This window comes from Colossoma macropomum, unplaced genomic scaffold (genome assembly GCF_904425465.1).
Source record: "Colossoma macropomum unplaced genomic scaffold, Colossoma_macropomum, whole genome shotgun sequence".
In the NCBI taxonomy this organism is placed as follows: Eukaryota; Metazoa; Chordata; class Actinopteri; order Characiformes; family Serrasalmidae; genus Colossoma; species Colossoma macropomum.
In genome coordinates, this window is record NW_023495502.1 from 1 (window position 1) to 16715 (window position 16715).

The 16715-nt window shown below is 46.0% G+C and overlaps 1 protein-coding gene and 6 pseudogenes across 1 annotated transcript; all 7 read left to right on the forward strand.

Annotated features, from left to right (window-relative positions):
* The first annotated feature begins 4731 nt into the window (after positions 1 to 4731).
* On the forward strand, positions 4732 to 5729 carry LOC118802234 (annotated as a pseudogene).
* A 165-nt stretch (positions 5730 to 5894) lies between these two features.
* LOC118802233 lies at positions 5895 to 8997 on the forward strand (annotated as a pseudogene).
* LOC118802236 (mothers against decapentaplegic homolog 4-like) lies at positions 7953 to 8999 on the forward strand (the record flags this gene model as incomplete). Its single annotated transcript, XM_036562722.1, is given in 1 exon segment — positions 7953 to 8999. A coding segment is annotated over 1 exon segment (129 nt), but the record flags the coding sequence as incomplete, so codon positions are not given.
* A 60-nt stretch (positions 9000 to 9059) lies between these two features.
* On the forward strand, positions 9060 to 9775 carry LOC118802238 (annotated as a pseudogene).
* Positions 9776 to 10001: 226 nt separating this feature from the next.
* LOC118802235 lies at positions 10002 to 11477 on the forward strand (annotated as a pseudogene).
* A 511-nt stretch (positions 11478 to 11988) lies between these two features.
* Positions 11989 to 13639, forward strand: LOC118802232 (annotated as a pseudogene).
* A 183-nt stretch (positions 13640 to 13822) lies between these two features.
* On the forward strand, positions 13823 to 16285 carry LOC118802231 (annotated as a pseudogene).
* Positions 16286 to 16715: the final 430 nt, after the last annotated feature.

Genomic DNA, 16715 nt, shown 5'->3' on the forward strand with positions numbered 1-16715 from the left:
CGTAATTACGAACCTCCTCTCCGCCGTCCCATACGTAGGAGATGCTCTAGTACAATGAATCTGAGGTGGCTTCTCCGTAGACAACGCAACCCTAACCCGATTCTTCGCCTTCCACTTCCTACTCCCATTCGCAATCATTGCAGCCACGGCCCTACATGCCCTCTTCCTCCACGAAACAGGCTCCAACAATCCCGTAGGACTAAACTCAGACGCAGACAAAATCTCCTTCCACCCTTACTTTTCTTATAAAGACCTGCTAGGATTCGTAATCCTCCTCATAGCCCTAACATCCCTAGCTCTATTTTCCCCCAACCTCCTAGGAGACCCTGAAAACTTCACCCCCGCCAACCCCCTAGTCACACCCCCACACATCAAACCAGAATGATACTTCCTATTTGCCTACGCAATCCTACGATCAATCCCCAACAAGCTAGGAGGCGTCCTCGCCCTACTATTCTCAATCCTCATTCTCATACTAGTCCCTATATTACATACCTCCAAACAACAAGGGCTCACATTCCGCCCAATCACACAATTCCTATTTTGGACCCTAGTCGCAGACGTAATAATCCTAACGTGAATCGGAGGAATACCAGTAGAACACCCATTTATCATCATCGGCCAAATCGCCTCCATCCTATACTTCGCACTGTTCCTAATCTTTAACCCCCTAGCCGGCTGATTGGAAAACAAATCACTCAACTGATCCTGTACTAGTAGCTTAGCTTCAAAGCATCGGTCTTGTAATCCGAAGATCGGAGGTTAAATCCCTCCCTAGTGCCAGAAAAGAGAGATTTTAACTCCCACCACTAACTCCCAAAGCTAGTATTCTAAACTAAACTATTTTCTGACTTATAAATCAGCACCTCGTGATCCCAGGTGCATATATATATATATATTACATAATGATCCTAATACATTATATGTATATAGTACATTATGGTATAGTACATTATATGCATGATCTTACATTAATGGTGTTAAACATTACATTAAGTATCCAACGTTAGATATTTAAGTACATTATACCAACAACATAAAACTAAGAGATACATAAACCATAAATTTACTTCCACAAGATTAATTCGTTAAGTACTGATAACTTGAATAATCCCTATACCTCCATCACAAAATTTTCCATGCAGGGACTCAACTAATATTGGATCTCACATTATTAATGTAGTAAGAGACCACCAACCAGTTTATATCCACCGGGCATATTATCCTTGATAGGTCAGGGACAGACATTGTGGGGGTCGCACAATATGAACTATTACTGGCATCTGGTTCCTATTTCAGGGCCATATTAGGTAAACCTTCCCCCCCCGGATAATTATATCTGGCATTTGATTATTGGTGTTGTATCGATTGTCCATGACCCACCATGCCAAGGCGTTCTTTTAAATGCATAGGGTTTTCCTTTTTTTAGGTCTCTTCCACCTGACATTTGGTCACTTTCAAGTAATGAGTAATAAGGTGGTACATTTCCTTGAAATAAAGGACGTTAATGTAAAGCTCCAAAGACATTCTATAAATAACCACATATATCTCTGTCAGGTGCATAAACTATTAATATCATCCCCATTCCTGTCTAAGGTGTCCCCCCTGCCGCCTGCACTTGGATTTTGCGCGACAAACCCCCCTACCCCCCTACGCCGGGCAATTCATGTATTAATCCTGTCAAACCCCAAAACCAGGAATGACTCGACCGACGTAATCAACGAGTGGTTCATGTGTTGATATATATATAGTGACACATAACACTAAACACTACACACACCCAATACATAGCTATATCTCGACCAATTACACCCAAATTTACCCCACAACCCAGCCATCTATGTATTATTACACAATTTATATAACACCTTTGTATCACATATTATATAGTTACAGCTAGTGTAGCTTAAATAAAGCATAACACTGAAGATGTTAAGATGAACCCTAGAAAGTTCCACGGGCACAAAGGCCTGGTCCTGACTTTACCATCAGCTTTAACCCAATTTATACATGCAAGTATCCGCACCCCTGTGAGAATGCCCTCAATCCCCCGTCCGGGGACGAGGAGCCGGCATCAGGCACACCCCTCTTTAGCCCAAGACGCCTTGCTACGCCACACCCCCAAGGGAACTCAGCAGTAATAAACATTAAGCCATAAGTGAAAACTTGACTTAGTTAGGGCTAAGAGGGTCGGTAAAACTCGTGCCAGCCACCGCGGTTATACGAGAGACCCCAGTTGATGACTACGGCGTAAAGAGTGGTTTGGGGCCCCCCACAAATAAAGCCAAAGACCTCCCAAGCTGTCAAACGCACCCCGGAGACACGAAGCCCTAACACGAAAGTAGCTTTACCCCTAATCCCCGACGCCACGAAAGCTAAGACACAAACTGGGATTAGATACCCCACTATGCTTAGCCCTAAACTCAGATGTAAAACATACAAATAACATCCGCCAGGGTACTACAGGCGCTAGCTTAAAACCCAAAGGACTTGACGGTGTCTCAGACCCGCCTAGAGGAGCCTGTTCTAGAACCGATAATCCCCGTTAAACCTCACCATCCCTTGTTTTCCCCGCCTATATACCGCCGTCGCAAGCTTACCCTGTGAAGGATCTACAGTAAGCGAAATGGGTAGACCCCAGAACGTCAGGTCGAGGTGTAGCTCACGGGATGGAAAGAAATGGGCTACATTTTCTAAAACAGAATATCACGAACGGTACCATGAAACTGGTGCCCAAAGGTGGATTTAGTAGTAAAAAACAAACAGAGCGTGTTTTTGAACCAGGCTCTGAGACGCGCACACACCGCCCGTCACTCTCCCCATCACCCAACCCACACAGTAAATAACCAAAAATACACCACAGCGGGGAGGCAAGTCGTAACATGGTAAGTGTACCGGAAGGTGCACTTGGAACACCAGGACGTGGCTGAGATAGTTAGGCACCTCCCTTACACCGAGATTACATCCATGCAAGTTGGATCGTCCTGAGCTAAACAGCTAGCTCCACCATCAAGACCAAAACAACACCATCCATAACCTTATTTAAACCTAAACACCAAACTAAACCATTCTCCTGCCTTAGTACGGGCGACAGAAAAGGCACTTACAGAAGCAATAGAAAAAGTACCGCAAGGGAAAGCTGAAAGAGAGATGAAACAGCCCATTCAAGCCTAAAAAAGCAGAGATTAACCCTCGTACCTTTTGCATCATGATTTAGCTAGTATACCTGAGCAAAGAGAACTTTAGTTCAAAACCCCGAAACCAAGTGAGCTACCTCGAGACAGCCTACATAAGGGCCAACCCGTCTCTGTGGCAAAAGAGTGGGAAGATCTCCAGGTAGCGGTGACAAACCTACCGAACTTGGTGATAGCTGGTTGCCTAGGAAATGGATAGAAGTTCAGCCTCGTCCTCCTCAGTTCACGCAAGTACCACTATACATGAAATCGAGAAACACACGAGAGTTAGTCAAAGGGGGTACAGCCCCTTTGAACCAGGACACAACCTTACCTAAGGAGGTTAAGGATCACACTCAACAAGACTACTGCTCCAGTGGGCCTAAAAGCAGCCACCTGTGTAGAAAGCGTTAAAGCTCAGGCAGAACAACAAGTCTATTATCCTGATACCTTATCCCAAACCCCTCTAAATACTAGGCCATCCCATGCCAACATGGGAGAGATCCTGCTAAAATGAGTAATAAGAAGGAACCCCCTTCTCCCGGCCCACGTGTAAGCTAGATCGGACCAACCACTAACAATTAACGAACCCAACATAAGAGGGCAACGTGGCCAAAAATAAACACCAAGAAAACACCACAGCACACCAATCGTTAACCCCACACTGGAAGGCCACAAGGGAAAGACTAAAAGAAAAAGAAGGAACTCGGCAAACACAAGCCTCGCCTGTTTACCAAAAACATCGCCTCCTGCAAAAATCAACGTATAGGAGGTCCTGCCTGCCCAGTGACAACTAGTTAAACGGCCGCGGTATTTTGACCGTGCTAAGGTAGCGCAATCACTTGTCTTTTAAATGAGGACCTGTATGAATGGCGGAACGAGGGCTTAACTGTCTCCTTTTTCTAGTCAATGAAATTGATCTACCCGTGCAGAAGCGGGTATACTAATACAAGACGAGAAGACCCTTTGGAGCTTAAGATAAAAGGCCAACTATGTCAAAGGCCCAAGTAAAACTAAACCTAACAAAACAGTTAACTGGCCAATATCTTCGGTTGGGGCGACCGCGGGGGAAAACAAAGCCCCCACGTGGAATGGGGAATACTCCCTAAAACCAAGAGAGACATCTCTAAGTCACAGAACATCTGACCAATAGATCCGGCCAATCAAGCCGATCAACGGACCAAGTTACCCTAGGGATAACAGCGCAATCCCCTCCAAGAGTTCATATCGACAAGGGGGTTTACGACCTCGATGTTGGATCAGGACATCCTAATGGTGCAGCCGCTATTAAGGGTTCGTTTGTTCAACGATTAAAGTCCTACGTGATCTGAGTTCAGACCGGAGCAATCCAGGTCAGTTTCTATCTGTAAAGCTACTTTTCCTAGTACGAAAGGACCGGAAAAATGAGGCCCATGCTCAAAGCACGCCTCCCTCTAACTTGATGAAGCCAACTAAATCAAACAAAGGAAGAGCAACCCTACACCCAAGATAAGGGACTACTAAGGTGGCAGAGCCTGGTAATTGCAAAAGGCCTAAGCCCTTTCCACCAGAGGTTCAAATCCTCTCCTTAGTTATGCTAACCCTACTAATTACCCACGTAATCAACCCACTCGCCTACATCGTACCCGTCCTACTAGCAGTAGCCTTCCTAACCCTCATCGAACGAAAAGTTCTAGGCTATATACAACTACGAAAAGGACCAAATGTAGTAGGACCCTACGGACTACTACAACCAATCGCAGACGGAATTAAACTTTTCATCAAAGAGCCCGTACGACCATCAACCTCATCCCCATTTCTATTCTTAGCCGCCCCAATCCTAGCACTAACCTTAGCACTGATACTATGAGCCCCAATACCAATCCCCTACCCCGTAACCGACCTAAACCTAGGAATCCTCTTCATCCTAGCCCTATCAAGCCTAGCTGTCTATTCAATTCTTGGCTCAGGATGGGCATCAAACTCAAAATACGCTCTCATCGGGGCCCTACGAGCCGTTGCCCAAACAATCTCCTACGAAGTAAGCTTGGGCCTAATCCTACTCTCAATTATCATCTTCACAGGAGGTTTTACTCTACAAATGTTCAACGTAGCCCAAGAAGCTACCTGACTCCTACTACCCGCCTGACCTCTAGCAGCAATATGATACGTCTCAACCCTCGCAGAAACAAACCGGGCCCCATTTGACCTCACCGAAGGAGAATCAGAACTAGTCTCCGGCTTCAACGTAGAATATGCCGGGGGACCCTTCGCCCTGTTCTTCCTAGCTGAATACGCTAACATCCTCCTAATAAACACACTATCAGTCATCCTATTCTTAGGCGCCTCACACATTCCAACCATCCCAGAACTAACATCAGTAAACCTAATGACCAAAGCTGCCCTACTATCAATTCTATTCCTCTGAGTCCGAGCCTCATATCCCCGATTCCGATACGACCAACTAATACACCTAGTATGAAAAAACTTCCTCCCTCTAACCCTAGCCCTCATCCTATGACACACCTCCCTCCCCATTGCATTCGCAGGACTACCCCCACAACTATAATACTATAAGGAGCCGTGCCTGAATGCCCAAGGGCCACTTTGATAGAGTGACCCATGGAGGTTAAAATCCTCCCAGCTCCTAGAAAGAAGGGACTCGAACCCATGCTCAAGAGATCAAAACTCCAGGTGCTTCCGCTACACCACTTTCTAGTAAGGTCAGCTAAATAAGCTTTTGGGCCCATACCCCAAAAATGTTGGTTAAACTCCTTCCCTTACTAATGAACCCATACGTACTTACCGTGTTCCTGTTCAGCCTAGGCCTAGGGACAACCCTTACCTTTGCTAGCTCACACTGACTCCTGGCATGAATAGGCCTCGAAATCAACACCCTAGCCATCCTCCCTCTCATAGCACAACACCACCACCCCCGAGCAGTTGAAGCCACCACTAAATACTTCCTAACTCAAGCAACAGCAGCCGCAACAATCTTGTTCGCCAGCACAACCAACGCCTGACTAGCCGGAGAATGAAGCATTACCCACCTCTCCCACCCAATTGCAATCACAATAGCAACAATAGGACTAGCCCTTAAAGTCGGCCTCGCACCCCTACACTTCTGACTCCCAGAAGTCCTCCAAGGCCTAGACCTGACAACAGGACTAATTATATCCACCTGACAAAAACTAGCACCATTCGCACTACTCATCCAAATAGCCCACAATATCAACCCAACCCTCCTCACAATCCTAGGAATCTCATCAACCCTCATTGGGGGCTGAGGCGGACTGAACCAAACTCAACTACGAAAAATCCTAGCTTACTCATCAATCGCCCACCTCGGCTGAATAATCATTATCCTTCAATTCGCACCACAACTTACCCTACTAACCCTAGGAACCTATATCATCATAACATCAGCAGCCTTCCTAACATTCAAAACAACAATAACAACAAAAATTAACACACTAGCACTTGCCTGAACAAAAAACCCAACACTCACAACAACCGCAGTCCTCACTTTACTATCACTGGGCGGACTACCCCCCTTAACAGGATTCATGCCAAAATGACTAATCCTACAAGAGTTGACAAAACAAGGCCTACCACTCATCGCCACCCTAGCAGCCCTAAGCGCCCTACTCAGCCTATACTTCTACCTCCGACTATGCTACACAATAACCCTAACAATCTCCCCCAGCACAAACAACTCTACAACCCCATGACGACTCCCCACCACACAAACAACCCTTCCCCTGACTATTATAACAATTGCAGCCCTACTACTACTCCCCCTCACACCAGCAGTCGTAGCACTAACACACTAGAGACTTAGGATAACATCTTAGACCAAGAGCCTTCAAAGCTCTAAGCAGGAGTGAAAATCTCCTAGTCCCTGTATAAGACTTGCAGGACTTTATCCCACATCTTCTGAATGCAACCCAGACACTTTAATTAAGCTAAAGCCTTTCTAGATGAGAAGGCCTCGATCCTACAAACTCTTAGTTAACAGCTAAGCGCTCAAGCCAGCGAGCATTCATCTACCTTTCCCCGCCCTATCAGAGCGAGGCGGGGAAAGCCCCGGCAGGGAATTATCCTACACTCTTAGACTTGCAATCTAATGTGCCTTACACCACGGGACTCTGGCAAGAAGAGGACTTAAACCTCTATATACGGAGCTACAATCCGCCGCCTAAACCTTCGGCCATCCTACCTGTGGCAATCACCCGCTGATTCTTCTCCACCAACCACAAAGACATTGGCACCCTCTACCTAGTATTTGGTGCCTGAGCCGGAATAGTTGGAACAGCCCTCAGCCTCTTAATTCGAGCAGAGCTTAGCCAACCCGGATCCCTGTTGGGCGATGACCAGATCTACAATGTTATCGTTACTGCGCACGCCTTTGTAATAATTTTTTTCATGGTAATGCCGATCATGATTGGAGGCTTCGGAAATTGACTCGTTCCCCTAATGATTGGTGCACCCGATATAGCATTTCCACGAATAAATAACATAAGCTTCTGACTTTTACCGCCGTCCTTCCTTCTTCTACTGGCATCCTCAGGAATTGAGGCCGGAGCAGGAACAGGTTGAACTGTCTACCCCCCTCTTGCCGGAAACCTTGCACACGCAGGCGCCTCTGTAGACCTAACTATTTTCTCACTCCATCTTGCTGGGGTCTCCTCTATTCTTGGGGCCATCAATTTTATTACAACCATTATTAATATGAAGCCTCCAGCTATTTCACAATACCAGACACCTCTATTCGTATGAGCGGTCCTAATTACTGCCGTCCTTCTTCTTCTCTCTTTACCTGTTCTAGCTGCTGGAATTACCATGCTGCTAACGGATCGTAACCTTAACACCACATTCTTTGATCCCGCAGGCGGAGGGGACCCAATCCTCTACCAACATCTATTCTGATTCTTTGGGCACCCCGAAGTTTACATTTTAATTTTACCCGGCTTTGGGATAATCTCCCACATCGTAGCCTACTACTCAGGGAAAAAAGAACCCTTCGGCTATATGGGAATAGTCTGAGCTATAATAGCAATTGGCCTCTTAGGCTTTATCGTGTGAGCGCACCACATGTTTACAGTAGGAATGGACGTAGATACCCGAGCATACTTCACATCTGCAACAATAATTATCGCAATCCCAACAGGAGTTAAAGTATTTAGCTGACTAGCCACCCTCCATGGAGGCTCTATCAAATGAGAAACTCCCCTACTATGAGCCCTAGGATTTATCTTCCTATTTACAGTTGGAGGACTAACAGGAATTGTTTTAGCCAACTCATCCCTCGATATCATGCTCCACGACACATACTATGTAGTTGCCCACTTCCATTATGTTCTATCTATGGGAGCTGTATTTGCAATTATAGGAGCTTTCGTCCACTGATTCCCCCTATTCTCAGGCTACACGCTCCACAGCACTTGAACAAAAGTCCACTTTGGGGTCATATTCTTAGGCGTAAACCTCACTTTCTTCCCACAACACTTCCTAGGCCTAGCCGGTATGCCGCGGCGATATTCTGACTATCCGGATGCTTACACCCTTTGAAATACAATCTCCTCCATCGGCTCCCTAATTTCTTTAATCGCAGTAATTATGTTCCTATTCATCTTATGAGAGGCCTTCGCTGCTAAACGAGAGGTCCTATCTGTTGAATTAACCTCCACAAACGCGGAATGACTCCACGGATGTCCTCCCCCATACCACACATTCGAAGAGCCCGCATTTGTTCAAGTTCAATCATGACGAGAAAGGAAGGAATCGAACCCCCGTGAACTAGTTTCAAGCCAGTTGCATAACCACTCTGCCACTTTCTTTCTATAAGATACTAGTAAAACTAGACATTACATTGCCTTGTCAAGGCAAAATTGCAGGTTAAACCCCTGCGTATCTTAAGCCACACGGCTTAATGGCACATCCCTCACAATTAGGATTCCAAGACGCGGCCTCACCTGTAATAGAAGAACTTCTTCATTTTCACGACCATGCATTAATGATCGTTTTCCTAATTAGCACCCTAGTCTTATACATCATTGTTGCAATGGTTTCCACTAAATTAACCAACAAATATATCTTAGACTCCCAAGAAATTGAAATTGTCTGAACTATTTTACCAGCAGTAATCCTTATCCTCATTGCTCTTCCTTCTCTCCGAATCCTCTACTTAATAGACGAGATTAATGACCCCCATCTAACCGTAAAAGCTATAGGACATCAATGATACTGAAGCTACGAGTATACAGACTATGAAGACCTTGGCTTCGACTCTTACATGATCCCAACCCAAGACCTAACTCCTGGACAATTCCGACTACTTGAAACAGACCATCGCATAGTAGTCCCAATAGAATCACCAATCCGAGTCCTAGTCTCAGCTGAAGATGTCCTCCACTCCTGAGCCGTCCCAGCCCTAGGTGTAAAAATAGATGCCGTCCCTGGACGTCTAAACCAAACAGCCTTTATCGCCTCCCGCCCTGGAGTATTTTACGGACAGTGCTCTGAAATCTGCGGTGCCAATCACAGTTTCATGCCAATTGTAGTAGAAGCCGTCCCACTAGAACACTTCGAAAACTGATCCTCCCTCATGCTTGAAGACGCCTCACTAAGAAGCTAAACAGGGCCTAGCGTTAGCCTTTTAAGCTAAAGATTGGTGACTCCCGACCACCCCTAGTGACATGCCCCAATTAAACCCCGCCCCATGATTCGCCATCCTGGTATTCTCCTGACTAATCTTTCTAACGGTCATTCCACCTAAAGTCCTTAAACACACCTTCACTAATGAACCAACGACACTCAGCACTGAGAAACCCAAAACCGAACCCTGAAACTGACCATGACACTAAGCTTCTTCGACCAATTTATGAGCCCCACATACTTAGGCATTCCTTTAATTGCTATCGCACTTGTATTTCCATGAATCCTTTACCCCTCACCATCAAATCGGTGACTAAACAACCGACTCATCACCCTCCAAAGCTGACTTATTAACCGTTTTACACAACAACTACTCCTCCCCCTCAACCCAGGCGGACATAAATGAGCCCTAATCTTAACCTCATTAATAATCTTCCTCTTATCCATAAACCTATTAGGACTCCTCCCATATACTTTTACCCCAACGACGCAACTTTCACTAAACATAGGATTAGCAGTTCCATTCTGACTAGCTACCGTAATTATTGGAATACGAAACCAACCCACCGCAGCCCTAGGACACCTCCTACCAGAAGGAACCCCCGTACCACTAATCCCCGTATTAATCATTATCGAAACAATCAGCCTATTTATTCGACCCCTAGCCTTAGGCGTACGACTAACAGCCAACCTCACAGCCGGCCACTTACTCATTCAACTCATCGCAACTGCAGCCTTCGTCCTGCTACCTATAATGACCACGGTAGCAATCTTAACCGCCACAGTTCTCTTCCTCCTTACCCTCCTTGAGATTGCAGTAGCCATAATCCAAGCCTACGTATTTGTTCTCCTACTAAGCCTCTACCTACAAGAAAACGTCTAATGGCCCACCAAGCACACGCATACCACATGGTTGACCCAAGTCCCTGGCCCCTAACAGGCGCAGTAGCTGCTCTCCTTATAACATCAGGCCTCGCAATCTGATTCCACTTTCACTCAACAACCTTAATAACACTAGGACTAATTCTTCTCCTACTCACAATATATCAATGATGACGAGACATTATCCGAGAAGGAACCTTCCAAGGACACCACACACCCCCAGTCCAAAAAGGACTACGATATGGAATAATTTTATTCATCACATCAGAAGTTTTCTTCTTCCTAGGATTCTTTTGAGCTTTCTACCACTCAAGTCTTGCCCCCACCCCAGAACTAGGAGGATGCTGACCTCCTACAGGAATCACCACCCTTGACCCGTTCGAAGTTCCCCTCTTAAACACCGCCGTCCTCCTAGCATCCGGCGTTACCGTGACCTGAGCTCACCATAGCCTAATGGAAGGAGAACGTAAACAAGCCATCCAAGCACTCACCCTAACCATCCTCCTAGGCTTCTACTTCACTGCCCTCCAAGCCATAGAATACTATGAAGCCCCCTTCACAATCGCTGACGGCGTATACGGCTCAACATTCTTCGTAGCCACGGGCTTCCACGGCCTACACGTCATTATTGGCTCAACATTCCTAGCTATCTGCCTTCTACGACAAATCCAATATCACTTTACCTCCGAACACCACTTCGGGTTCGAAGCAGCTGCCTGATACTGACACTTTGTAGACGTCGTTTGACTATTCCTGTACGTCTCCATCTACTGATGAGGTTCATAATCTTTCTAGTATTTAAAGTTAGTACAAGTGACTTCCAATCATTTAGTCTTGGTTAAAATCCAAGGAAAGATAATGAATTTAATTACAACAATTTTACTCATCACAACAGCCCTCTCAATACTACTAGCTCTAGTAGCATTCTGACTCCCACAAATAAACCCAGACGCAGAAAAACTTTCCCCCTATGAATGCGGATTCGACCCCCTTGGGTCTGCACGCCTACCATTCTCCCTACGATTCTTCCTCGTCGCCATCCTCTTCCTCCTATTTGACTTAGAAATTGCCCTACTCCTTCCACTACCCTGAGGCAACCAACTACCCACACCCACACTTACCTTCTTCTGAGCTGCAGCCATCCTTATCCTACTTACTCTAGGACTAATTTACGAGTGAATTCAAGGAGGCCTCGAGTGAGCAGAATAGGGAGTTAGTCCAAAACAAGACCTTTGATTTCGGCTCAAAAAATTGTGGTTTAAGTCCACAACCCCCTTATGACACCCGTACACTTCAGTTTTACCTCAGCATTTGTACTAGGACTTATGGGCCTAGCCTTCCACCGAACTCACCTCCTATCGGCCTTATTATGCCTAGAAGGGTTAATGCTATCACTATTCATTGCCCTAGCCCTATGAGCCCTCCAACTCGAGACAACGGCCTTCTCTACTGCCCCTATACTTCTTCTAGCCTTCTCGGCCTGCGAAGCCAGCGCAGGGTTGGCTCTAATGGTCGCCACAGCACGAACACACGGAACAGACCGACTCCAAAACCTCAACCTGCTACAATGCTAAAAATCCTACTACCAACAATCATGCTATTCCCAACAATCTGACTAACCTCTCCCAAATGACTATGAACTACTACAACCGCCCAAAGCCTCCTCATTGCCCTAATCAGCCTAAGCTGACTTAAATGAGACTCAGAAACAGGCTGAGCAACCTCCAATTTATATATAGGAACAGACCCCCTATCAACCCCCCTGTTAGTCCTCACCTGCTGGCTACTACCACTAATAATTCTCGCCAGCCAAAACCACATCACCCCCGAGCCCCTCGCCCGTCAACGAATATACATTACACTCCTAACCTCCTTACAAACCTTTCTCATTATAGCATTCGGAGCAACCGAAATCATTATATTCTACATCATATTTGAAGCCACCCTTATCCCAACCCTAATCATCATCACCCGATGAGGAAATCAAACTGAACGCCTCAACGCAGGCACATACTTCCTATTCTACACACTCGCAGGATCCCTCCCCCTACTAGTTGCCCTCCTCCTCCTTCAACAAAATACAGGTACACTCTCAATACTGACACTCCAATACTCCCAACCTCTAACCCTGCACACATGAGGCGATAAAATCTGATGAGCAGGCTGCTTAATTGCTTTCCTAGTAAAAATACCACTATATGGCGTGCACCTATGACTACCAAAAGCACACGTAGAGGCCCCCGTAGCCGGATCAATAGTCCTAGCTGCAATCTTACTAAAACTTGGAGGATATGGAATAATACGAATAATAGTAGTACTTGACCCACTCACCAAAGACATAGCATACCCCTTTATTATTTTGGCCCTATGAGGCATTATTATAACCGGCTCCATCTGTTTACGACAAACGGACCTAAAATCCTTAATCGCTTACTCTTCCGTCAGCCACATAGGCTTAGTAGCAGGAGGAATCCTAATTCAAACACCCTGAGGATTCACTGGAGCAATCATCCTAATAATCGCCCACGGCCTAGTGTCATCAGCCCTATTCTGCCTAGCCAACACCACATACGAACGGACCCACAGCCGAACAATGATCCTTGCCCGCGGCCTACAAATAATCTTTCCCCTAACAGCCACATGATGATTCATCGCTAACCTGGCTAACCTAGCTCTACCTCCCCTACCAAACCTAATAGGAGAGCTCTTCATCATCACAGCCATATTCAACTGATCTCCGTGAACACTAGCTTTAACCGGGACAGGCACCCTAATCACAGCTGCCTACTCACTCTACCTATTCCTAATAACCCAACGAGGCCCAACTCCCGCCCACATTATAGGCCTTCAACCATTTCATACCCGAGAACATTTACTAATGGCTCTTCACCTAATCCCTGTCATCCTCCTCATTGCAAAGCCAGAACTCATGTGAGGATGATGCAATTGTAGATATAGTTTAAGTAAAACACTAGATTGTGGTTCTAAAGATAGAGGTTAAAGTCCTCTTATCCACCGAGAGAGGCCTTGAGGCAATAGGAACTGCTAATCCCTACCGCCCGTGGTTAAAATCCGCGGCTCACTCGAGCTTCTAAAGGATAATAGTTCATCCATTGGTCTTAGGAACCAAAAACTCTTGGTGCAAATCCAAGTAGCAGCTATGTACACTGCACCCCTTATCCTTTCATCCTCCCTCATCCTAACCCTCGCCCTCCTGCTTTACCCCCTAATCATAACCCTAAACCCAAACCCCCAAAAACCAGAGTGAGCCACCACCCACGTCAAAACAGCCGTAAGCAGCGCATTCTTTATCAGCCTCCTTCCACTAATAATCTTCCTCGACCAGGGAACGGAAAGCATCGTAACCAACTGACACTGAATAAACAACGCAAGCTTCGACATCAACATCAGCTTTAAATTCGACCATTACTCTCTAATCTTTACACCAATCGCTTTATTCGTTACCTGATCAATTCTAGAATTCGCATCATGATACATGCACTCAGACCCCTACATAAACCGCTTCTTCAAGTATCTCCTACTATTCCTTGTAGCCATAATCATTCTAGTGACCGCCAATAACATATTTCAACTATTCATTGGCTGAGAAGGAGTCGGTATCATGTCCTTCCTCCTAATCGGCTGATGGTACGGCCGAGCCGACGCCAACACAGCTGCCCTGCAAGCCGTCCTATATAACCGAGTAGGAGACATTGGACTAATTCTAAGCATGGCATGAATTGCAACAAACCTAAACTCGTGAGAAATCCAACAAATCTTCTTCTTTTCCAAAGACTTTGATATAACCCTGCCCCTCTTGGGCCTAATTCTCGCCGCCACCGGAAAATCCGCTCAATTCGGCCTCCATCCATGACTTCCCTCAGCAATAGAAGGCCCAACACCAGTCTCCGCCCTACTACACTCAAGCACAATAGTTGTCGCAGGGATCTTCCTACTAATCCGACTTCATCCCCTTATAGAAAACAACCAACTAGCACTAACAACCTGCCTATGTCTAGGTGCCCTAACCACCCTATTCACAGCCACCTGTGCTTTAACCCAAAATGATATCAAAAAAATCGTAGCTTTCTCCACATCGAGCCAACTAGGCCTTATAATAGTAACCATCGGACTAAACCAACCCCAACTAGCATTCCTACACATTTGTACACACGCCTTTTTCAAAGCCATACTCTTCCTTTGCTCCGGATCAATTATCCACAGCCTCAACGACGAGCAAGATATCCGAAAAATAGGAGGTCTACATAAACTAATGCCATTCACCTCATCCTGTTTGACTATCGGCAGCCTAGCCCTAACAGGCACCCCCTTCCTGGCCGGATTCTTCTCAAAAGACGCCATCATCGAAGCCCTAAACACCTCCTACCTAAATGCCTGAGCCCTCTCCCTTACACTAATCGCCACCGCCTTTACCGCTGTCTATAGCTTCCGAGTAATCTTCTTCGTAACCATGGGAACCCCACGATTCCTCCCCCTCTCCCCAATCAATGAAAACGACCCAGCCGTAATTAACCCAATCAAACGGCTAGCCTGAGGAAGCATCACCGCAGGTCTAATTATTACATCAAACTTCCTACCATCCAAAACCCCCGTTATAACTATACCCCCTCTACTAAAACTAGCCGCCTTAACAGTCACAATTATTGGATTCCTCACGGCCATAGAACTAGCATCAATAACATCAAAACAATTTAAGACCACACCCATCCTTCCACTACACAACTTTTCAAACATACTAGGCTACTTCCCCGCAACAATACACCGGCTAACGCCCAAACTAAACCTCACCCTAGGACAAACAATTGCCACACAACTCATAGACCAAACATGACTTGAAACAATGGGCCCTAAAGGACTCTCCACAACACAAATCAAAATTGCCACAGCCACAAGCAACATTCAACGAGGAATAATCAAAACCTACCTAGCCATATTCCTCTTAACCAGCATCCTAGCCATCCTTCTAATTACCCTCTAAACCGCTCGAAGCGCCCCACGACTTAAACCACGAGTCAATTCAAGCACAACAAACAAAGTCAATAACAATACTCAGCCAGACACAATCAACATCCCACCCCCAAAAGAATATATCAACGCAACCCCACTAGTATCTCCCCGCACAACAAAAAACTCTTTACCATCCACAACCCCCCACGACCCCTCATATCAGCCCCCATGAAATCACCACGCAACCGCCCCCACCACTAACAAATAAACCAACACGTACCCGACCACCGAACGATCCCCCCAGCTCTCCGGAAAAGGCTCCGCGGCCAAAGCCGCCGAATAAGCAAACACCACCAGCATTCCCCCCAAATAAATCAAAAACAACATCAAAGACAAGAAAGACCCACCATGTCCCGCTAACACACCACAACCAACTCCTGCTGCCACAACCAGACCTAAAGCAGCAAAATAAGGCGCAGGATTAGAAGCTACAGCCACCAAACCTACCACCAAGCCTAATAAAAACAAAGAAAAAATATAATTCATAATTCCCACCCGGATTTTAACCGAGACCAGCGACTTGAAAAACCACCGTTGTCATTCAACTATGAGAACCCCCTTTTTAATGGCCAGCCTACGAAAAACACACCCGCTACTAAAAATCGCAAACAACGCACTAATTGATCTACCCGCCCCATCCAACATCTCTGCATGATGAAACTTCGGCTCCCTCCTACTCCTCTGCCTAATTATACAAATCCTAACAGGGCTCTTCCTAGCCATACATTATACCTCGGACATCTCCACAGCCTTCTCCTCCGTAGCCCATATTTGCCGTGACGTCAACTACGGATGACTTATCCGAAACATACACGCTAACGGAGCCTCATTCTTCTTCATCTGCATTTATCTACACATTGGTCGAGGCCTGTACTACGGCTCCTACCTTTACAAAGAAACATGAAACATCGGAGTAGTACTACTCCTGCTAGTCATAATAACCGCATTCGTGGGATACGTACTCCCATGAGGACAAATATCATTTTGAGGGGCAAC